General features: G+C 48.1%; 1 protein-coding gene across 4 annotated transcripts; it reads right to left on the minus strand.

Annotated features, from left to right (window-relative positions):
* Positions 1 to 58: 58 nt before the first annotated feature.
* Positions 59 to 23,005, minus strand: ddr1 (discoidin domain receptor tyrosine kinase 1). Of its 4 annotated transcripts, none has more exons than XM_023794130.2 (19): positions 22,634 to 23,005; positions 15,051 to 15,202; positions 12,819 to 12,921; positions 12,263 to 12,491; positions 10,341 to 10,488; positions 10,114 to 10,216; positions 9,801 to 9,987; positions 8,391 to 8,640; positions 7,856 to 7,945; positions 7,659 to 7,712; positions 7,105 to 7,262; positions 6,198 to 6,399; positions 5,674 to 5,787; positions 5,249 to 5,547; positions 4,937 to 5,064; positions 4,201 to 4,398; positions 3,492 to 3,747; positions 2,935 to 3,084; positions 59 to 2,816 (listed from the first exon to the last, which is right to left on the minus strand). In XM_023794130.2, exons 2-19 carry the CDS (start codon positions 15,142 to 15,144, stop codon positions 2,676 to 2,678), a joined length of 2,904 nt encoding a protein of 967 aa, XP_023649898.1. In that variant the 5' UTR covers positions 15,145 to 15,202; positions 22,634 to 23,005; the 3' UTR covers positions 59 to 2,675. The 4 variants fall into 4 exon arrangements, with proteins under 4 accessions (XP_023649898.1, XP_023649896.1, XP_023649897.1 ...); XM_023794128.2 differs by having other exon boundaries at positions 12,819 to 12,954; XM_023794129.2 differs by lacking the exon at positions 22,634 to 23,005 and adding an exon at positions 18,638 to 18,798 and having other exon boundaries at positions 12,819 to 12,954.
* Between the last annotated feature and the right edge of the window lie 1,369 nt (positions 23,006 to 24,374).

Raw genomic sequence — 24,374 nt, forward strand, 5'->3', positions numbered from 1 at the left:
ATTCTGACAACCGTGAAAATGAACAGGCCTTTAAATCGAGAATGACAAACACTGCATATTATCTGAAAAGATCGCTTTATTAATTCATCTACAAAAAGTACACCAAAGAAAGAAAACGGAAACAAAATGGCAAAAAGACCCAGAATATCACATTTCATATATTAGTGAAGAAAAAAATCATTTTGTATATTTACATATTAGTTCTGGTTTAAAGACTGAGGACGATACATGTCATAAAAAAAAATGTTTTAGTTGGGAAGTACAGTGTATCAAAAATGAAACTAACGCACGGACAAGCTGTTTTACTGATCTCTCCAAAAGGTGATTTTAATTGTATGCTCACCACACCAGCAGTTAATGAGGCAGATATACCACATGGCCAAAAGTATGTGGACACCCCTATTAATTAGTGGAATTGCCTAATTAAGCCACACCCAATGCTGACACAGGTGTATAATTAAGCACGCGATCTCCTGCAACAAACAGCAGCAGAATGGGTGGTTCTATAAAAGGTGTTAACAGCCCGGTCCCATTGTCCTCCTGGGGTCTATGCCCTCAACCCTCACAGACTTAACTGACATCACCTGGCAAGTGACCGAGTGCGAGAGGCTGCAAGGGTCCGAAATAGTATAAGTAGGATTGGGACAGTATGTTGTGATGTTACCTTGACAACACCAAAACATGTTCCTTACTATTGCAGGTTTGGGACATTTTAAAATGAAATTTGTACTTTCTTCATGGCCAAGGCACTTCAGGGACTGACTGACTGCCTAATATGAATGCGTACCAGCCTCTAGCCTTTGAGTGGATGAGAGGTAGTTATCAAATTGTTCTTTTTTTTGTCAAAACAGCGTCATTAAGCAAAAACTAAAAGAAATGGTTTGTTCACCATTTATGCTTCCCCTGGTAACCCCATGTTTCATGTCACAGCACTATGAGCTGTGGGTAATTCCCTCAGGCACTTATCCTTATGGACAGTGTGCATAAAGGGTTCAAAATGTCTGCGAGATAGCCCGCATGCACTTAATTTGACAGTGGGACAACCTTAAGTCCTCAAGGACTTAACAGGAATGCACCTCAAAGTATGTGCATCCTTGATTGTGGAGAATGGGATTGGACCAGTGACTTTCCACGTGGTACCATCATAGGACGGCATCAAGTCAGTTCACCAAATTTGGCTTGCTAGAGCTGCCCTGGTGGGCTGTAAGTGAGGTCATTGTGAAGTGGAAACATCTGAGAGAGAGTTCAGCTGTGAAGTCATCAGTCACACAAATTCACAGAGAGTGACCTGATCACTCAGCATCATTACCCACCCTGAATGGCAGTAAATCCCACCAGCAATGTTACAAGCTGCTAATGGGAAGCTTTCCCAGAAGAACACAGGATTTTACAGCAGGAAAGTGTGACCAACGTCATATCAATACCCGAGGTTTTGGAATGAGATGTTGGACAAGCTGGTGTCCACATGCTTTTGGCCACATAGTGTGAGTTGCCCTCACTTCCACCTAGGTCCTGGAGTGCCCCCCTACAAACATAGGGGCGTAGCAGGGTTAGAAAGAGATCTGTACTGAGATTTCAGTAGTGCTTGTACATTTAACGTGTCCTGTACAGATATGGCACATCTGTGCTGAGCACCAGAGAACTTAATAGCAACATACACAGCCTTGGGACACGTCAGCACGAAATCTGGGTCGTCTCTCCCATCTTCTCCCAAACAATGGGGGCATGCAAAGTGCATATGCTGTTTTCTCCACACGAGGGCCAATCCAGAGGGGACCTTCCCAAGGGGAGATCACGTGCGGCTCCCACTCCACGTATGGAACCGACTCATCCTCCAGTCTGTTCCCAAAGCTGTCATCAATCTAGGATTATCTCATGCTGCAGTTTGGATTAATGCTTAATACCTCGGCCATGGCGCTTTGGCACAGTGGGCACTAGGATATACCGCACGCCACTAGGTTAACATACTGGCAATGACATGTTCTTGAAATTCCCCAAAGGTACAGCGTGGCTGCATTTTAAAAGTACAGGATCAGAATAACCCTCCACCGTTAGCCTTTGAATGAACAACAGCAACAAAAGCTCTAGTGAACTACGTTACAGTAGGTAGCTAATGTTTTACTAGTTCGAAGGGAGTACACCATGCTCTCCACGCGCAAACCGCAGTGGAGAAACCCTCAGCTAGTCTGATGTAAACCTAATTTCTCGAAGCCACGACAAGAGAAATCATATTAAAGCTCCTGCTATTCCCCAACGGCCCCGAGGGTAACTGCTGATTTATTAGTCATCCTACTCAATTTTTCTGGTTATTGTTTTTTTTTATCGGATTTTACATACATCTCATTCTGCTGATTTAATCACGTTTCAGTTCAATATATTCAGATAAAGACCTCATACAGTACACATTTACACTGGTGCAAGTAAAAAGAACTCTGTTCACAGCCCGGCTCGCACTACGCAGATATACACCCATTTCCCATCACCCAGCATCGCGGTTACATTCAAATCTAGTTTTTTCTGCAGGCAGAAAGGGGGGGTGGTCTGCTTGTAACCGAGCCAGCGGTGTTTAAGACCCACCCCCCCCAAAAAAAAAAAAAACATGCGGCAGACCTCAGCCGCCCACCTCTCTCCATGTGCTGCACTCATGGCCCCCATGTCACACCCCCTCCTGCCACTTAAACCATGTTCATGGCATCCTCCGTCAGGAAGGAGTGGATGTAGTTGAAGGAGGGCCGCAGCTTGCAGTCCCGGTTCCAGCAGCTCAGCATCAGCTCATAGAGGCCCTGCGGGCACACGGCCGGCCGGTTCAGGTACACCTGAGATGGGGGAGAGCAAGGCAGGGCTCAGTGAGCATGCCCAGGACCGGGGAGGCAGAGACACCTAAAGGTATCCACCAATTAGGATGCAATATCTTAATTGGGGTGCTGGGTTTACCTGTCGGCCTTGGTCCCTGAAGAACTCGCCTGCATTGTCGATGACCTGCTCGTCTGTAAGGGTGGGGTAGGGCTGTGCCTGGCACACATTCAGCATCTCCCACAGGGTCACGCCGAATGCCCACACATCACTGGCTGTTGTGAACTTTCCCTGGGGGGGAGGGGGTGGTCAGCATCAACCAGCAACTCAACTCATGAGCACATACACACCCCCCCCATGATGAAACACACTCTTCTTCTGAATATCCTTCTGTAATATCTCTCTCTCTGTCTCTCTCTGTCACACACACACACATCCAGGATCCAGGGGCCTGTTTCACAAAGAAGGATTTCTTGCTTAGCTGGATAACTTGTCAGATATAAGGTATCCCAGACTTTATCTTCCTTCACTTACATTTAGCCCAGAGTACCTTAAATCCACATATTTATCTGGCTAAGCTTGTGAAACAGCCCCCTGACTTGAACCACATGAGACCAAACATTAGTTCTCATTGAATGCGCTAATTCCTAAGCGTATCCCAACGAAACTGAAATTCCCATAATCCAGGCGCCTCTCACCATGAGGATGCACTCCCAGGCCATCCAGCGGATCGGGAGCACGGCTCTCCCCTGGATCCTGTAGTAATCCCCAGCATACAGGTTCCTGCTCATCCCAAAGTCTGCGATTTTAATCTCGCGCTCGCCCCCGACCTGGTCGCGCTCCCCGCCCACAAGGCAGTTTCTGGTGGCCAGGTCGCGGTGCACGAAGTTCAGGGAGGAGAGGAACTTCATGCCGGAGGCAATCTGACTGGCCATGGAGATGAGAGCGGGGTAACTGGCAGAAAGGAACAAAGACATTATACTGGTCAGCATCAAGCAGCTACAGTACATGGTCCAGTCTGCCATCCACATGTGAAACTCAGACCTATACACACATCTATACATCCACCCACCCACACACACACACAACAAAGGTTCAGCAGTAACATTACAGACTCTGACCTCCAGGGGTGCAGGTTCGATTCCCACCCCCCTGGCTCTGCAATTGAAGTTGGCACATTTTCCCCATGTTCATATGGAGTATAGCAGCCCAATGACGTGTGGATAAATGCAGAAGGACTGTATGTGGCATGCAATGCATGCCCTGCAGGAGCCTGGGGTGTCCCGAGAGACTTCAGACCCACTACTGCCTCACACTGGCTGGGCAGCTATGGAAGGCGGAAGGAACGATATGTGAAGGGAATCATTTCAGGAAGATGGCCAGTTCCCACAGAAGGGCGCTCGCTACCTAATGGTTGGGGCATGGTGGGAGGGTCCTGCCTTGTCCAGCAGGACTCTGCTGGAGAGATACTGGTTGAGATCCCCGCTCTCCATGTACTCAGTCACCATGCATAGCGGGTCACTGCTGACGCACACACCAAGCAGCCGGATGATGTTCGGGTCCTTCAGTCGAGACAGGATCTTAACCTCTTTCAAAAAGTCATTTCTAGGAGACGAAAAAAGTAAACAACAACTCTGTAAATAGCTAGTGTGGCAACCAGAGGCTTCAAAAACAGAGAGTGGCGCAGTAAGTGTTCTGTCCTGCCCTCTGCCCTGCCAAGCTCGCCGCTGTGTTTACTCAATGCAGCTCATTGTGCTGTGTGCTGGAGAACAGCCAGCCTGGCCTTACTATGTCTTTGGCTGACATTCTAATCCGGAGCTGATACTATTAAAATCCAGGAATTAAAAGTAGCCTTAAGGAAGTCTGGGCAGAACATTGCCACTGTGTTTCATGACAGAGTGCTGAAATCGCCGTAATTAAAACCAAGTGGCCCGATTTCACCCTGATCCGGTTTTTATGGCGAGCCACTAACAGGAATGTATTGGTGACAGCCCACAGGCTTGGCAATGGCACACAAAGATGGTATTATTTATGGGCAAGGAATGCTGCTGCAGTGATCCCTAAGGATCCCCACTGGTTTGAGATGCTACACAAACAGCGCCAAGGATCCTCACTGGCTCACACAGTCAGCACAAACACAGACCTGGCGTTCTTGGAGGCGTCGGGCCGCAGTATCTTCACCGCCACCAGCAGAGGTCGCCCTTTCCTTACGTTAAAGGGAAACTCCAGGCTGGGCAGGTCTTGCGGGTTCTCGATCTCACACAGGTGGACCTGCGGAGGACACAGGCAGCACCATGCAGGTACACCGGGCTAAAACATGACACACTAGAACCGTGAGGAGTAAGTCTGTTGCCAGGAAAAACTCTAGAAAAGGACAGAACGATTAATAACGATAATGATGGTACTAGTAGTAATAAGAATAACACAGCCGAAGCCTGTGTAATTAACAATGTACCTCTCCAAACTGCCCCTCTCCCAGCTTCTCCTTGAACACGAGATACTGACGGGGCAGCTCGGGAAGCGGGTGGCAGTCCGTTGGGGCAGAAAGGGCAGGGACGGCATAGGTATTGTTCCCACTGACACCCTGGAGGCTAACAATGTCGGCCTCGGCGTAGTGGGGCACGCTGGCGGCACCCAGGGGCAGTGAGAGAGGTGGGGGAACTGAGGGTAACTGAGGGTGGGGCGGGGCTCCAGGGTAAGGGGGTGGATCCTCCTGCGTGGGCACAGCCTTCTCATCCCGGTCAAACCCACAGCCTGGGGGAGAGTGAAAATCAGTCACTGACACACATACTCTGACACAGCAGGCTACTAATACTGCAAGAAGAGTGGTGCCATCACACACATATTAATGGGGGTGGGGGGGGGGTCCATGCCTCTTACCCTGCTTTACATTGTGCATCTTTTCCGGCACACTCGTGCATCCGTGCGGCCAGCTCTTGGCATGCCTCTGGTCAGACAGTAGGACGTGATAGGCTGGGTTGTTTAACAGCAGGGCTAGGGAGGTCGGGGGGGTGGTCACAGCACACAGTGCAGGGCGAATACACGGCAGTTAGCATCGCACTACGATACTGTTACGCTATGCCAGGGGTCTCCAACTCCAGTGCTGGAGAGCTACTATCCAGTAGGTTTTCTATCCTACTTGAGTTCTGATGAGCCACACCTGGCCCTGGTATTTACCTGAGAACAGGTGTGGCTCATCAGAACCTACTGGATAGTAGCTCTCCAGGACCGCAGTTGGAGACCCCTGTGCTATGCTAACATACAGCAGTTAGCATCCCACCACAGGACTGTTACGCTATGTTAACACAGCATTAAGAGGACACACTCCATCTAACTGACGCTGGTAGCAACAGACAGACCATGCAGATGCTGGCTCACAGACTCGGCATTTTCCGTACCCTTACCTGTGCTGTCGCGGTCCCCCCTGGACCGGAGCAGTGCACTGGGCTCCTGGTACTCGGCGTCACCGTCGCGGTCCCGGTCATCGGGGAAGGTGTGTATGCGCTGGTAGCGACTGGAGTAGCTGTGCGTGTTGTTGATGACCACATTGTCTGCGGGGACTGAGAGGTGCACGCGCAGCTCGTCACCAGAGAGGCTACCCTGGGCCTGAAAGGGATGGCATGTCTGCTATAACACAAGCTCGTACACTCACTCAATATAGTATGCTCACTTCAGTACAGTATGCTCAATTCAGTATGCTCATTTCAGTATAGCATGCTCACTTCAGTACAGTATTTTCACTTTAGTATAGCATGTTCACATTATTATATTGACTTCAGTGCAGTATAAATGCTTCAGTACACTAATGACTTGGTACACTAAACTCATTTCTGTCCATCATTCTCACAATAAAAAAAAACACTCACTACTCTATAATCACCACACCAAAGCCAGCCCACTGAAGTATACCTACTGCAGTGCAAGACACCATTACAATGCATGATTCAGTACTCCTACTCCACTACTCCCTCTTACATTAGTAAGCCCACAGGTACACTCAATGTTACACAGTACAGTACATCAACTACAGTATATTATACTGAAGAAGACACGTGCATTACAGTATAATATACTCAGTACAGTACTCAATGCAGTATACCAACTACAGTATAGTATTCCAATTAAGGTGTAATCATTACAGTGCAGCATATTCACTACAATACTCAGTATGCTATGGTTTACTCATCACAGTACAGCATAGGCACATTTAAGTTCCCTAATGTAAACATTATGACTGGAACAGAAGCTAAACAGTCATCAGAAACAGTTCTCACACACCTTAGGTTAGAGACTCCCACTTCCCTCACCTACCTTGCCCAGTATTTTCTTCCAGTACTGCCTCCAAAGAATGACAACGATTACAGCCAGTAACAGTAAGATGATTCCCACCAGGCAGCCAATCAGGATGGAAGTGTCGCTGCTGTCGTCCTTGGCAACGGGCATGCCGGGTCTTGGGGATTTTCCCATCTCTGTTAAAAAACAAACAAACAAGTGAGTGAGTCAGTCAGGGTTTTTTCTGGTGACACTGCTTCTGAGAGTCACCACCGGTCGACGATGTCACACCAGCATCATGTCCACGGTCAATGAGTCGCTAAAGAAGTGACCCTGCGGTCAAATGGGAGGACTGATAATAGCATTTTCCAGCAATGGATGTCGTGTGGTGTCTGATACCTCAAACAGGAAGTGCACACTTCACACAGAACAACATTTAAGGGGCGAAGTCAGTACAACAATGAGAGCGGCACGGCGGCCACATGCAGGCATGCCGTCGAATGCTCCTGCAGGATTATGACTCCACTTGGTCAATCATGCCGGACATGAGGTCACAAGAGCGGAAGCACCAACCCGCTCTCCCTGTCTCTCACCTGACAGCGTGCTGTTGTCTGTGGTGCTGTTCACAGCGTGCGTGGTGGGGGGGTCTAGAGGAAAAAGTGGGGGGCAATGGGGTAAACGTGAAGAGAAAGGGGGAGAGGGTATGCCATGGAACGTGTGTGGGATGCCCCCCTAGACACACACACATGCAGACTGCCTTTCTGCCCCCAAGACACCGTGCAGGACTCACCAGTGCGGAGTCCGGTGCTTGCAGGGCTGGGGGCAGTGGTGGGTGGCCAAGAGGGACCAGGGTCCACAGTCGTTGGCACCTCATAGGGTTCTAAGGAAAAGTAAAAACCATGACTAAGGTCAAACAAATACATAGATCCCTATAACTCAATTACAGACTGTACCCGTCAGGCGTATACAGGGGGTACAGCAGTACATCAAACTCCCACAATCCTCTGCTACAACAGAAAACCTCTAATTAATCTAATTAGAGGCCAGCTCCAATCCTGCACATTGTGCTGCTTATGAATTCAGATCTAGCATACCTTGGGTAACACATATGACTGTAACAGAAGCTGTCTGCAGACAGTGTGAACCCCCCCGCAAGCTTATTGGCTGAAGCCACCTTAACTGCGTGGGTGCCCCAGTGCTGCTGAGCTCCAGTGCCATGCTAATAGTCTGTAAGCGTATTGCAGTGGCATCACGTCACCATGCGCCTCCACTCGTGCCTCCTCCCACATGCCCCCTCCCCCGTCACCCCGGGTGGCTCCACGCACCAGAGTAGAATGAGATCTCGCTGATGAGGAGCCAGCGGTCCGAGAACGAGAACTGGCAGCGCAGGAACTGGGCCGGGCGACCTCCCAGGGGCAGGGTGATGGGTCGAGACGAGGGGTCCTTCAGATCCGACAGGGGCACAGGGAAGGACAGGGGCGGGACCAGCCACGGACGCAGCACCCCAGGCTTGAAATAGCATTCCACCTTGTTGAAGACTCTCACCCCCTGGGTGTGTCGGTTGTTACTGTGCACCTGAGGGAGAACAGAGAGAGACACTTACAAGGTGTGGCTGACAAGCTGAAACAGGGAGAAACCTAATGCTCAGCTGGTATAAATGACCTCAGATAAAAGAAAATGAGTTTTATTAAAATAAGACTAATGGCTTAAAATTCACACACACACATACACTTCAGATGAGACTCCTGCATCTATTCAGCAAATACTTCCTGTCAGACTATGTAGAACAGGAGCGGCTAGCCACAAACACCCCGGAGACCTGTAATAGTCTTCATTCTAGCTGGGATTTAATTTCTAGGGGGTGGGGATGCACTACAACAGCCTAAACCGACAATCCAAAACAGCCCGGGTAAGGAAAAAAAAAAAAGACGACACAAGCACATTGGGCAACATTTAGGCGGTTTTTAAACAATGCATTTTAAAACAACAATGGGAAAACAAAGAGTTTCACGGAGTAAGGAAAACCAAGGGAGGGACAGGCATCCGTAGAGCTCGACCCGCAGAGAAGCACATTACCGGCTTATTAAACAACCCGCTTAATTACAGCTTACTAACTACTTGTTGCAGACAAGATAATCATCTTCAGATGCAGAATTTGATTTCCGTTGTGGGAAGGGGAAAGGGTTAATTCAAATGATGATTCAAAATAAATTCCTTTATGATGCATAAAACTTTGTGCAAACTGGCCTTCTTATTGTGACCATCCAGTAACTCACAACATGTGTCCTAAGAGGGATTTTTCTCTGCACAGTACATTTCCACGGCACAAGCTCAGCATTGGCAGGACATGCTGGTATGACCGGCACCTCGCATCTCCCATGACCCCAGTTACAGGTCGAGATCGGTGCTGTGCACCTGCATGCGTGTGACTCGAATGATGTCATCACGCTGTGCTCATTCACCCCCATCGGCCTGATGGTGCTCTCAGATACCCTGAGGTCTTTCCTGGCAAAGATGATAAACAGTCCCACTTGGGTATTGAGTTACTGAAACAGCATGACTTTGTTCCAAGGATCATGCTGCAGGTTTACGGGAGAAACAAGACAAACTCACAGTCGGTGAAGTTACGTGTACAATCAGCTGAAAGAGCCGTGAGTGAGAATCCTGCCCATACGGCGTTCCAAAGCCTCTTTTCCCCACCCACTTGGTTTCCACTCAATCTCCTATGCACTGACCTGCATGCTGTGGAAGACGCGTGGTCTCTCGAAGTGGAATTCCACCTCCACGCTACCCTGGCCCAGCGCATCACGACTCCATCCCAGGTAGTCATAGCCAGGCCACACACGGAGCTCCTTGCTCTGGATGAAGTCGTCACCCCCCAGGATGCCATCGCACAGCTGGCCCAGGCCCCCGAACTGCATCCTGACAAGAGACGGCACTGAGCGCTCCGCTCACACGCCACCACCCTAAGCTGCAGACCCTGAGTTTGATCTGTACATGTGTCTATGACTCTCCTTCGTGTTTATAAACAGTAATAATGATCAGTACCCTCCCTCTGTGCTACCATCGTAGGTGGAGTCGTTCAGATAGACCAGCGACCCGGAGAGGTTCATGACATGTCCAACCGGGGCCGTGTAGGCCTTCAGGCCATCTGAGAGAGAGAGAGAGACACACACACACACAGTTACACACACATTCTTCCACTGCTCCAGAACACAATTCGTAGATGGTCATAATGTCCAAGGGAAACCTGCAGAAGAGTCACGTTCACTCACCGTTCCACAGGCATCCGTAGAGCTCGACCCGCAGACAGACGCTCATCACGCGGTCGGCCAAGGGGTAGAAGCGCACCATCCGAGCCACAATGGGCGGGCCCAAGTCCTTTAGCACCACGTCATACGTATTCTCGTTCCCTGACACCACCTGGCCGAGAAGGCACAGGGTTTACTCATACCGCATCTGGCAGCACACCGTGAAGGTAAGAGGGTGATTACAGTCACAGCACCACGCAAAATATGCTTTTTATTGCTTGCAGAGAGCACAATAGGTCTGGTTATGGTTGTAAAATGAAACTGCTTTCCAGAACAAACTAGGCGCTTAACCCCAATGTGGTAAAATGGGGGAGCTGGAGGGAAAATATTATGCATTTTTTTAATGTGTTGTGAAATAGAAAAACTGCAATGAAAAAAATGGTGTCCTTGGTTTTATTGACTTATTTACTCCGCAGGGTGGTGTTAAACTGGTTTCTGACCAATCAGATAAGTGCATGATAAATAGAGTATAGGTCACCTATGAAATACTGTTTAAAAAACAGAAGCACATTCATTAGAAAACACATGGGGGACACAGGCACCCCAGGGGAGGGGGGGTCAAAGTCAGGTGAATGCTGACTTCATTCCATTCATTTCACCTGGGCTTCACTACTAGCCTGATGAAGTCCTGCTTCCTCTGCCAGCCCAGAACACACCCCCAGGGCCCCCTGCATGAGCCTGACACCCAAAACCGGTCCCTGTTCCCTGTTGCCTGCTAGACCACATGCTCCCTAACAGTCTGTGACATGATAATTGGGGGGGGGCTCCATGCATGGTGGTGAAGTGACTCCTGGAAAACACTATCATCTCTAGTGTGCTTCCCCATGGTCGCCGAGAGTCCCCTAGTGAAGTAGCGCTAATTAAAAAGCTCTGCGGACCCCAGCTGCTCCCAGATGGGGCCTCAACTGACGGACTCAAAGCCACCTCATGCGGGTCTGAGCCCCGGCGTCACTGGGGGCCGGTACAGTTTACTGCCAGGATGAAGAGGAGAGACACAGAGGGGCTAAGACATACAGAAAGAAAAACTAACTGTGATTAAGCCTCAGACGAGGAAGCCGTCCATTGCATTGCATTGTTCAGGCCCGTGTCCTCCCCCCTCAGGCCCCATGTCCCCCCCCATCCCCACTCCCTCACAGGCCTCGTGTGTCCCCCACCCCCCCCACCCCACTCCCTCTCAGGCCCTGTGCCTCCTCTTCCATCTTGTTTTTGCAAATTATATATCTCCATTGAGAAATATTTTTCGTTAACAAAATCAGCACTGTTCAGACTCTGGCCCCCCTCCCCCATCATGCCTTCTCACACCCCATGCTCCACCCCCCCATCGCGTCCTCTCGGTTACGGCTGGCTGAGATATTGATTTCAAATCCCTGCAGCCAGCATGCATGAGAGTGTCTCAGACGACAGCGTCTCCGGTCCTTCCGGCAGCATTACGGCATGGCAGGTGACAAGTGTGGCCACATGTCACTCTGCCGATTCAAGGACACCAGAGGCAAAGATGTGACGACGGGAGACCACAGCTTAAGGAGGAAAAAAGAGGGGGGCTGTATGACTCAGTGGGTTAGCCCCCTGCACCTCTGATCAGAAGGTCGCTGGTTCTAAACCCATCCTTGGCAGAATAGTCACATGCTCATGGTGATTTTCAGCAAGGCCCTTAAAGCACCAAGGGGAGCCTGAGCTCAGACCCCTAGCTTCACTCCCCATTGCATGTGTCTGTACTCACACGTCTCAAAGGAGAGCATGATGGGATATGTGACAAAAAGCATTCCAATGTATTGGTGCTCATACTTGTGCGAATGGCAACTAAAACATTTGAAAGAGTTTTGAGGAAGAATCTCACAACAGAACGGTGCCCCAGTGGCAGGGGGCAGCACTGCGGCAGCTGGTACCTCCTGCCCCCAGCGGTCCTTCCAGGTGATCCACTGGTGCCCGTCGCGGGAGTAGCGCAGCCGATAGCTGCGGGCAAACTCGCGGCCGTGGCCCTCGGCGTGCCGGCCCTGCGTGCCCACCAGCGACAGGAAGTGCAGCGTGCGCAGGTCCACCTGCAGGTACTCGGAGCCGCTGGGATAGACGGAGCCGGCCGGGCACCAGGCCCCGTCACCCTCCCCTGTGCTCAGCCTGACGGAGGCGGCAGCCAGGAAGGAGACGGAGGTCAGCAGTCGTGTTTACATCCCTCTCTACCTTCTGGCTTTTATAAATGTCTTTCATCTGAATGCTTTGGCGAGACAGGGACTGCCGCCATGTTGATAATGAATGCACAGCCTGCCGCTAACAATTTAAACCTCCCAGGCTGCAGATAGTATCATCTGTTCTGAGGACAGAGATATTAATCTCGTATGTCATCACTGCCAGCCTTACTGTGTTCTACAGTGCCCCCCTCATGTGATGCGAGATTTATGGAAGCTGAGCGAGATGGACGGCCAGGCAGAGGGGTGTGGAGCGTACCTTCCATGCTTGGCCTCTGTTGAGTCCGACCAGGCACTCGAGGCAGTGATGTCGGAGTCGGGGATGGTGCCGTCCTCCATGCCAAGGGCGTAGCGGCACTGAGCTGCAGAGTGGGATGGCGCACAGGGTGGGTCACCTTGATACAAGATACTTTATTCGTCACATACATGGTTATACAAGTACAACATGTACCCTGAACAACCCTTAGACTGTGCAAGACAAAAACAGGATGTGAGTGAGGCAAAACAGTTACAATAACCAAAGTTACAATAACTAACTAAAATATATACATAAAATGGAGAAGTACAAAATAATATGCAGTGCAATACAGGATAATATACAGAACTACAGAAGTTGTTCTAATATAGAAAATAATAAAGGTTAAACTGTACGTGTGCATGTGATGCTAGAACAGTGTGCCTTTTCACAGATGACATAAGTACAAATATAAATGTACGTAAGCAGCAAGGGTGGATGGAAATGTAGTTCACAGATTATTGAAAACAGCAGGTACAGCAGGTTGATTAGGAAGAGATGACATGAGTTGTGTATATTAGGGATGTATATTAAGGATATAGTGGTGGCATGTCCTGATTGAGAAGTCTTACGGCGTGGGGATAGAAGCTTCTCCTGAGTCTCTCAGTTTTTGCCGTAATGCTCCTAAAGCGCTTGTCTTATTTCAGCGCCACCATGGTGTCACCATGCCAGGCTCACCAAACTGCGGGGGCACCTCAGTCACTAGGAAGCCCGCTGTCCAATAGCCAGACAGATTACACTACAAGCCTGACCTTCAGCAGAGCCCTGAGACGTGGTGAATCACATGCATTAACCTCGGGTTCCGGTACAAGCTTAACTTCTCCTCACGCCATCACATAAAAACTCGCTCTTGCTGCCACGCTGACATTCCTTAATTACTGAGGCCCAGCAGACCCTAATGGGAAATCTTTTCTGTTGCACTTGTCTCCGTTTTCACTGGCCTGGGGGGGCGGTTTGCCTCGCCGCCCTCTTGGACAGATCCCGTGCCCCACAAAGCCCCTGTTGCCATGGAGCATGGTAAGCCTGCCCCGCGGTGACCCAGAGAGCACAGGACGGGGATGGAGACAGAGCTCGAATATCAGACATGAGGTCAGATATCAGCAAACATTATTTAATGTGACATTAACCGGACTGATCTCATAGTGTGGGGGGAGGGGGGTAGTCCTCTTATTTGCTGTCTGAGTCATTAGCTGGGAATTTGTGGCTGGAACACAAACACTAACCCCCCCCCCCCCCAACACTCTTCCCTCTTTTACAGACAGGTGCCAGTTTCATTACATCACCCTGCTGCCAGAAACGCCTCTCGGTTTCTCAGGCTGCCGGCCTCGCTCCCCCCGCCAGGACAGCATGACCCCCGTGTGGGTTTCATCAGCACAGCACGGTGACACCATTGGGTGTCACTGGGGACGCCCCTCACTGCAGCCACCCCGGGTGCAATCCTTTAACCACCTTTTTGGGCAACATCCTGTCCCATTGTATCTATTTCCTCCATGTGACTCCTGGCACCAGTGCAAAGTGATGCAAGCCAACCTGACAAGCCACTAGCACGTGGTCTCCTGAGACAGGAAGCATCAGGGCTGGGATGTGAGGGCACCCGAAAGCTGACCACATACTTCAAACGAAATCAGCGTTGTATGAGTGGTGATCACCTGTCTATGGCCCGCAAGGCAAACTTTATCGTTTGTTCTGATGCCACCCACTGTCCACATTTTCTACACAATACATGTGTGTTCTTGTGTCACTAGTGCCCTGAAAAGTTACAGAAAAAAATACAAAAGGCTTTACAATCATGCGTGCCTTAGTAGGAAGACTCAATGGACTTGGGCAATGTTATCCACATTTATGACTGGTCACCTCGAGATTTTAAAAGTGCAGACAACTTCCAATTCATGGGTAGAGATTGCAAATAAGCATACTGTATGTGGGTCCGCTGCATCGAGAACATTCTGCGTGTTATAGTGTTGTGGCATGAGACAGAACAAACAAGGCGGTGTCATTTTAAGTATGTGACAGACTGTTCTCGCCAGCGTGTTTGATTTCGTTCTATCTGGACATTGTCTGAAGTATGTGGTCAGCAGCTGGTATCCTAGACACGTGAGCAGAACGTACAAAGTAACAAGACAACTGCCCAATGACACACGCCTGGGGGAGGAGCCTATGAGCACAGAGATGCCCAAAGCTGCCCCAGCCACTCACCTGAGTTAAAGTGCCACTCGTTGTCCTGTGCAGTCGACGCAGCCACAAGGACGGCGACGACAGTGGTGAGTAGAGACCGCTTCATCGTCACCATGACGATTACAACACACCTAGTTACCTGTCTGGACCTACGCTGACTGCTACAGACATACCTGCCAGAAAGAGAAACATCAAAAATGAATTTACAAACGGTCTTTAAGACTCGTGAAATCCTCACTCATAAACCAGACTGATGCACTGTTAATTCATCAACAGGGTGACCGCGCGGTTTTCCCACGGCTGGAAGGGTGAGAGGCGTGAGAAGAGGCAGTGAAGGATGGATCAACATCTACGGTCATGTCAAGACAGGGCCATGTTCTTAGCTCTGGGGAAGGCAGGAGTGCCGGAGGACTGCTTCCAAGGCAGGAAGACGACAGCAAAAGAAAGGGAGGCGCCGAACGCCGAGCTCCCCAAAGGCACTCTCGCAACAGGCTGTTAGCGCTGCACTGAGGAGAGGCACAAAGGGGCCTGTTTTGCAGCTCTCCATCTGGGGGGGGGGGGGGGGGGGGGGCAGACAGCTGACACACATGAAAACACAGGGGAATAGGATGCCTGTGTGCTGACTGGGGCTGCATCAGCCATGGAGAAAGGGATGGGAAGGCAGCTCTATGTGTGTGTGTGTGTGTGGAGGGGGGGGGGGCAAGGTTTTGCATTTACCACATCATAAGGACCAAATGACCCCACAATATCATAAAAAAAACCTTTAGCTTGTGGGGACATTTTTGTGGGGACATTTTTCAGGTCCCTATAATACAAACCTGAATGAAGAGTCCCTGCAGAGATCTGAATACATACGTTGTGGTTTATAGGCATGTGTTTTTGTGTGTGTGCATGTGGAGTGAGGTGGGTGCCATTAATTTAACCGATTTTAAAAAAAGGCAATGCATGAAACTCATTTGTTGCTTCCACAGGTATCCACACAACTTTATTTTTCAACGTCACCAGTTTGTTAATTAAAGTAAAAGCTTTGTCCATGTTTGGCTTTCAGTGTCTAATATAGCTGAGGCACTAACCCCAGGTCCCGCTAACGCAGAAACGCGACTGTGTGCATGAATAGGACTCATCCGCGAGTCCTCGCCGTCCGCCTGCCGGGGCAGCTGTCCAGGGCAGGATGGACTCCGACACACAGGCCACCAGTGTGGGAGAGCTCTGGCAGGCTTTCAGAAAACAGATCACGCTTCAGAGTGAATGAACTCAGTCCACAGTGATGAAGGCAGGCTGAGTCAGAGGGGCACCCTGCATCCAAGCGCAGCACCCCGTACGGCCAGCCATTTAAACAGAGACTCTCTGCCAGCCCACGGCCGTATTGACACAACAGCTGCAGCACCCACAATCAAAAAAACGTCCATAACCCCACTTAATCTGCACAGATCCAACTCTGTCACAACAACCGAAGCATTTTTACTGCAAGCTGTTAGGTGGGAGGCCGGGGGGCTGCTAGCTCTGAATTCGTGGGTGAGAAAAACAGCGTGAGTAAGCGGGAGTAAATCTAACCATGGAAAAACAGCATCTTCGCATCCAAAGCTCTCAGCGAGTTACGGCTGCTTCTGGCGGACTTCCGCCGGCACTGAGTCACCCAGCGCCGGCCATTCCGGAAAATCCCAGCGACCATTGCACTCGAACGTGCACCTCATTGGGCCAGGCGTTCAAGGTCCTTCCCCACACAGCACTGCCACAGACCCACAATGCACAAATATTTGGGGAGGGGAGAGGCATAAATAATGATGGCCGGAGGCAGATGGGAAGCGGCTGAGTGTGAATGCTCTCTGCACGCATCCCCATCATGAGCGTCTGCCAAAACCTGCCCATCTTGTCTACTGGACGGCAGGTATTTCACACTTGGTGGGGATCCCACAACTTTGCTTATCGGTAAGCAGCCGAAATCAGGCCCCAGCCTGGCATCTGGGGTTTTGTCTTGGGTCCAGCTTTTTACTCCCGCGTGATGTTTTTCTGCGCCTGCCGAAGAGCCGCCCCACCCCTAGTGACCAGCGGTGTGGAGTACAATTGCGGGAAAACTCAGTGGTGTGCGAGCGTACAGCGGATCTGAGTCACGGCACCATGCTGCCGTGACGGATTAGAAGTGCAGCAAGCAGGACTCCAAGGAGCGAAGGCACACATCTGGAAAGTGGAAATGCCATTTTCTACTGAGACAGCTTAAAGGGGCTCCGGGGGGGTGGGGGGATGGTATACAGACACGAGATGCATACAAATTAAACACTTAGTGAGATGTGAACAAACAAAAAGCCTCAACAGAAAATAACTAAACCATAAACAAAACACCATAAAGAAATCCACTGCAATCTGTCTGTGCCACAGCAATGGCTGAGCCCGCCCCCCAGCCATGCGTGTCTGAGGCATTGTGTGCTTTCCACACAAAGACACCAGCAATGAACATTCCTCATGCCGTCTAGATGATGGGGGAGATCCTCCTAGTCGACTAACCACTTAAAGCAGAGGTGGGGAACCTGTTCCACGGAGGGCCAGTGTGGGTGCGCGTTTTTGGGATGACCTCTCAATCAGCCAATAATAAAACAGTGGTTACTGGCTGATTGAGAGGCGATACACACCGGGCCTCCAGTTGTGACCTGGGAACTTGGAGCTTTCGGTTCGGAGCACTTATCCCGGTAATTTATCATGCAGAACAAAACTTAGACCACAACTGACTGCTCTGTGTTCCTGCCGTTGGCCTTCTGTCATGAGTTTACTAGTTAAAGTTTCTCCTTGCCTGCAAGGGTTGCTATGAGCAGCAAATTTACGAGTCATGGGGGGGGGGAAGCAGGGAACAGTAGGGAGCAACGACTCCACCTTGGCACACCTTGGTGTGGTGCCATGCATTTCCTCTGTGGCCGCAGGCCAGACCTGTGCGTGCCCAGGACACACCCTGCCACTGCCTCTGGAACAAAGCACCAGGATGGGTGCCATTAACATCAACATTCTCTGAGGGCACAGAAAGGCTCAATCGCCCCTGTGCAACTGTGGGATTGGAGCCAGTCGACCCCAGTGAACCACACTAATAGATACAGGTGTTTAAGTGATTGGGGGGGGGGGCTCATGAAGTAAGGGCTCACCTGAAGTCATATCGGGGGGGGAGGGGGGGTAAAGAAATGTGGCAGCTCAGTGCAATTTTGACAGCCGTTAGCAAGGAGATGGCAGGGAAAGGGAGAACAGATCCCATATTTAGTACTCGGCGAGGGGGAGGGGGTTATGTGAAAAGTAAGGCAAGGCTGTTCACACACTGACTTATGGAGGGGGTGGGGTCTCCCAGTCAGGGCAGGTTAAGCAGGAATATGTCAAGCTAAGCTCAGCATTTCAAGTAGCACCGAGAAAGTGGTGACGGCCTCTCCATCGGCAGAGTGAAAAAAGAAACGAGAAGAAAACTGGGCCGACACCTGCCTGCCCCGGGGGCCCGAGCACTCTCACTTCATAAAACAGATTCCGGCCCGGACACCCGCGCTCACTCCTCCCACCCCCAGCTTCTGAGAGAAAAAAAAGACACTTCCTTTAATGTATTAATTACACAGACAGTTATTCCTACACACTCTTCTGACCTGAAAAGGAAAGATGATGTCACTTCTTATTTTGTGGGGGAGAAGGTAAAAAAAGGTCTTTGATGTGTGATTTAACCTTTGGAAAGTTCTTGGACGCCTTTGCCATGGCAGTAAACTGGGATAATTATTTGCAGGATGCCACAGGGGCTGCTGTGGACAGAGAGATCGAAGAAATACACAAGGAGTCGTGAAGCGTGACCTGAAAGCAAAAAAAAAAAATCACTGGGGGATGTCAGAATGGCCCCCGCCAGCAATTCAGCCCTGGAAGGGATGGAATCCAACACAAGCCACAGACAATACCACCAATTATGTTCAAGGCAGAAAAAATATATATATTTTATATTATATTATACCCTTAACCCCTTACCAGCCCTAACCTTAATCTTAAGTAACCAAACAAAATGAGACTTTTGCCATTTTTAGTTTTTTGATTGCATTCACAGATCATTATGGGGGAAGTGAAAAATGGTCCCCATAACGTCAAAATAACAGGTTTTTATTACATAATACGTATGCTTTGTTAAGTATTTGCATAGAAGTAACATGCATTCATTACCATCCTTGGAGCAATTAGAGGTTAAGAATCTTGGTCATGGGTAATGTGTCAAAATTACTCTTCCAATGGTGGAATCTGAACCGATGACCTTCTGATCTGTCCTGATCCACCAAATCGCACACTGGCCCCCTTGACAGCTGGCTCAACCGTGTTTAGCTTTACCTGGCTGTCACTTGTATGACCGGACCTTCTGATATCAATTCTCTTGCCACTGGCTCCATAGTACCCATCAAGCGCTTATGGAAAATAAATAGAGCATTTCAATCTGCCGGTATATAGTTTGGCAGACCCAAGAGCTACGTAAGCTTACATAAGCTTACAGTGTATGTATCCAAAGGTAATGGCACAGCATGTGCCTTTCACAGCAATATAGTACTATCAGGCCTCTGAGAATCATACCTGGCAGCTTTTTTGTCAGCCTTCAGCTTCTCAAACTACCACTCGTAAAAACCGAAACCCATAAGAACAGCTTCCCCGAACAATCTCGCACAAATGCTACATTTCTGCCATTTAATTTGTGAGGTGAGCTGCCCTGGGGGTTGGGTGGGTGGGCGATGTAGACAGCTGGGGGGGGGGAAAGACAGCTGAAAGACCGGTGGCGGCTTCAAAGCGGGAAAAACGGGATCAAGGGACAGAAAGTGGGAGTGGCAGAGGGATGAATGAAGATAACGTGAGGAAAGACAAATTGCTTAAACGATCAATTATGGCTTCAAAGATGAGCTGGGCGTAAAGAAACCAAAGTGGGGAATAGAGGGAAGGGGGAGCTGGGGCTGGGCCCTGGGTTATGTTTGCTAAACATCAGCACAAACAGAGGTAAACCTGCTTTTGGGCCAGTGTCCCTCACTTTCTGTTTATTGAAGTATGGTTATGTCAAACAAAGACCTACAGAATCCTTTGTGTGTAATAACATTCACGGTGAGGCGAGAGTATCACTGTCAGGGTCAGCCCCTGCTGTGGTCCTACCGTGTCCCTTCCCCGTTTGACCAGCAGGCGTTGCTGGTCATCCCGTTCTTTATGTTAGTCTTTGTTCTCCCCTGTTACCTGTCTGGTCATGTGGCTCAATGTGTTGAGCATGTGGTTGTCTATGTACCCTTCTGTCCTATGTTCGAATCCTGCCTCCTGTTTTTGTATGTTGCTCCTTAGTGTTTCTAGTTATTGTATCTGGTGGTTTTTGTATTTGGTTTTGTTCCTTGTGCCCCTGCTTGTCTTTACCTGTTTAATTCCCTAGTGTTGGTTTATGTTTCCTTGGTTAGTTCTTAGTTTCCCTGTTATTAGTTCCTTTGAGTTATTAGTTATACCTGTGCCCTGTTTCCCTGGTCTTTGTTAATTAGTCTCACCTGTCCTGTGTTAGTCTCGTTACCCCTTTAGTATTTTAGTTCCTGCTTCTGTTTCATTCCTTAGTGGTTCATTGTTCTGTAGTAGTTGGTGTGTCTATGAGTGTATTGTTGCTTGTCTTGGTTAGTTTTGGTTAGATCTGCATTCTGTTTTCCTTCCTAGTTTTTGTTTTGTAATATGTAGTCTTTATTTATCCCCTTTAGTTTTTTGACCCCGCGTGGTCCTTTTGGTTTTGTGTTTGTAGTGTTTTCTGTTTTGATTAAAACCCCATCTGTCTCGGAGCTGCCAGTGGGTCGTCTCACCCTTTTTGTACCTGATGCCACTTTTCCGTACCCGAGCCGCCCGCAATCATGACAATCACTGGCTGATAAAACTGCTGAACGTTTGCCGGGTTCGGGAATTCAGCTCCAATACAGATTCCAACAGAAATACGTCTCTCAGCATAACACAAAGCAGTTTGTTCGCTCTTTGAGGTGCACGCAATACAATGTCCTTCAGATATGCAGGAAATCAGCTGGTGATGAATAAAACGAGCGTAATATCACTTTTGGCAGATATTGGCTGCAACAGAAACCATGGTGACCGTAAAAACAAAATCCAAAGAAGTGACTCTTGTATTAAAGGTGAATTGCTGTGTTTCTTGTCCATCACTGCTCAGGAAGAGAGAAATATTTACAGAGAAACCCTTGCCTCTATTACACAGAAACTCAATTGAAATATTCTGCTGTGCTTGTACAACTAATGTTGCTACTACTAAGTAACTGAAAAGTAACAACAAAGAGACTTGCAGTGCCCTCCGTTCACAGGTAGGCCTACTCGATGTCATGGGAATGTGTTTATCACTGCACCTCATTCAGCTCTATTAAAATTTAATAGTAAAAAACAACCACTATTAAAATCAATGCACAATGCTGAACATGGTAGTTGCATAATGTTTTTTTTTTTTTTGCAACTCACACTTCATTGTCTGTAGAAAATACTTTGCTGTAACTTCACCTGAGACCTCATTTTGCCGCCTTGACACTGGCCAGACGTCTCATGAGTGTGAAACCTTTCACAACAACCCAAACAGCAGGTCCAGTGTATCAGCCCATAAAATATTTTTAAAAACCTAAAAAAAATATAACATTTTAAAAGTATAAGACTTTCAACACTATTTTCACCCAATAAATGGGGGAACATTCTTATGTTAAGAATCTTGCCACGGCCCTGCCCATGTTGATACACCCTGGGTAGATTAGATGTTTGGCACAACTTTGAATATATTAAACGACATCTTGCCTATCAGTCTTGAGTTGTGTGCATTTTTACACAACATAACTACATGGCTTTGTTTTCACTGTGAATAATAATGCTCAAAAAACGTAAAAAAATGAAGGGTCCTTTTCAAGTTTGAACTTTTACAAACGACAAACCTCATCTTGAAAAAACGCCTTTATTAGTCACACCTCAGCATACATTTTAACTCCAAAAAACGTATCATTACCTTCCTCCGAGGTAGACCCTTTGTACAGTTAGGCTTCTGCCCTGTGTTTTCAACCCCGCGATAAATAAGCGGCATCCAGCTTGGCAGGCCACAACTTGAACGCTGTAATTACTAATAAAGGTCCAACACTAAACTACAGCAAAACCACTTGCATCACTTGTTATTACAGTCGAGAAACGTAAACTTAGCATTACGATAACGGTAATTTAAAATGTCAAATAAAACGTCTACTGCAGATCACAGACTCTTCAAAACCGGCCGGGGCCGTATATAACATAAAATCCAATGATTACGATATAACTTTATAAAGTCAGTGTTTGGGACGCGGTAGGTAAGGGATCCGTGTTAGACAGACAAATAAACAGGCGCAACGTTACACCGCGCAGCGCGTCTTTCCCTGGTGCCAAGCAACTTTCCCTTATACAGATCCAGACACGCAGACGCCAATTCACAATGAGTTAGAGACCCCAACACGCTAACAAATCTATAGATTTGGAAAATATATATCTTTTTGCAGCGTTGCAATACACGTCTGAAACCCATTTAGAAACAACTGGCAGATACAAAAGGTTGCTGGACAAATGTTATATATGCACACAGACGACTGTACGCCGCTTACCTAAAAGACGAGGTCCCTCACAGATCCTTCTTGCTCCCCTTCGATTCCCTTGCAAAGATATTAACTGCGCTGCTACGCTTTTGTGCAAATCCGGAGATAGCCCGCGTTTACTGTACAGTCCAGAATATCGCTCGACCGCTGTCAACGTCAGAGAAGAAAATAAAAATATAAACAAAAAAATTAACTGAGAAAACAACCCAGGGGGAACAAAAAGTTATGTCCTATATGTGGCACAGTAAGTGAAAGGACTCGTACTTCAAAACGATATTTTAGAAAAGGAGAAAAAAAGACGTATAAAAGTTAAACGCGTTGGGACGCCTTTTTATTTTTCAATCAGAGCCCGGCTCTAAACCCCAGCTACCCGTGAGGCCAGCAAACACCACCAGGTGCTCATTTACATAGCCGCACCAGCCGTGACCAATCACGGTACTGATCCAGGTGTTTATTTGCATACCCTACCAGGCAACTGACCAATCAAGAATCTCTCTGGGCGGGACTCCGTGACCCAACTTGAAAGTATGAAATTCAATGAGAGCCCCGGAGACTAGTGGATTTTTTGTAAGTGGTGCGCTGTTATTTGAGGGAAGCGTAAAATAAAATGGAAGGAAGTAAATAATCTCTTTGTCAAATGTTTCACTGACATTCGACCTGATTTCTTCTTCTTCTAGGGGAATTGTGTTAATAGGCAAAAACTAGCTTGTCGTATGTATACATATTAGTTCTGTCCAGACTAGCCCTGAAGATTACACCATTACAGCTAGTATGATATTATATTACATTCATGAAGCATAATAACTGTTATTGAAAGCACTCCTATCTCAAAGTAGAGGGCATATGCCCAAACCAGTTTTTATTTCGTGGGCATATTGAAGGAATAGTTGAGTGAGAAGAAAAGGCGTTGTGGACAGTAGGAAAAAACTAATAAATGAACGCGTAATCCCAGATTGTCAGATTAAGACTAGTTGATATTATTGTTGTTATATAAAGTGTTTGGAATTAGTCAATATAAAGAAAATGTATAACCCTTTAATTGTCCAGTTGACTAACCATTCTCTTCGAAAAGTCGAATAGGGATACACTGGGTCGAAAAGATCCAAGGTTGCTGTCGGACACAGGCAGATAGTCTGTGGGTAGTGAAGGCATAGAAGTGAAGTGAAGCGAAAACTGCCGTGTCTTCATTTTTTTCTCTTCCCCAGTACTCCTTTGTTCACGTGAATACTAGCCACTGAAATGCTCTAGGGCTCTGCTTATCCTTGCATACTATTAACGACCAATCACTCGCTTCCAGTTTTCACTTAACTCGGATCGGGTGAGATACCAAATGACACCTGACATACCGTTAGCATGTCCATTCAGAAATTCATTTATTATTATTATTATTATTATTATTATTATTGATTTACAGCAATTGTTCAATAATTTTCATACAAACACATATAAATACTTAAAATGTCCCTTAATATGAATCTATAAAAAATTCTTTCTGGAAATTCCCTATTACATGCTTAACATTGTGAGGTTTGCATCCCTTATGTTATGTCACTCTCTCATTCTTTTCACTTCTCACTAGTCATGCTTTTTCGGTTGTCAAGGCAACTGAAAATCCCCCTTCTGAATGGCACCGCCACCCTTGGACGTCTTTTCATTTTTCTTTTTCTCTGTCACCTCCTTTGTTCTTCGCTTTTCTCTGGTCACTTTTGTCTGTCATTATTGTGCCTCTCCATGCCAGCATTTCGTTTTC

Source organism: Paramormyrops kingsleyae, chromosome 9, assembly GCF_048594095.1.
Source record: "Paramormyrops kingsleyae isolate MSU_618 chromosome 9, PKINGS_0.4, whole genome shotgun sequence".
Taxonomy (NCBI): Eukaryota; Metazoa; Chordata; class Actinopteri; order Osteoglossiformes; family Mormyridae; genus Paramormyrops; species Paramormyrops kingsleyae.

Coding starts and splice junctions, on each gene's coding strand:
- ddr1 (XM_023794128.2), bottom strand. CDS start 15,144: ATGGTGACGATGAAGCGGTCTCTACTCACCACTGTCGTCGCCGTCCTT. Junction 12,492..12,818: donor ACAGAGGCCAAGCATGGAAG/GTACGCTCCACA, acceptor CGCCTCCGTCAG/GCTGAGCACAGGGGAGGGTG. Junction 10,217..10,340: donor CTACGGATGCCTGTGGAACG/GTGAGTGAACGT, acceptor TCTCTCTCTCAG/ATGGCCTGAAGGCCTACACG.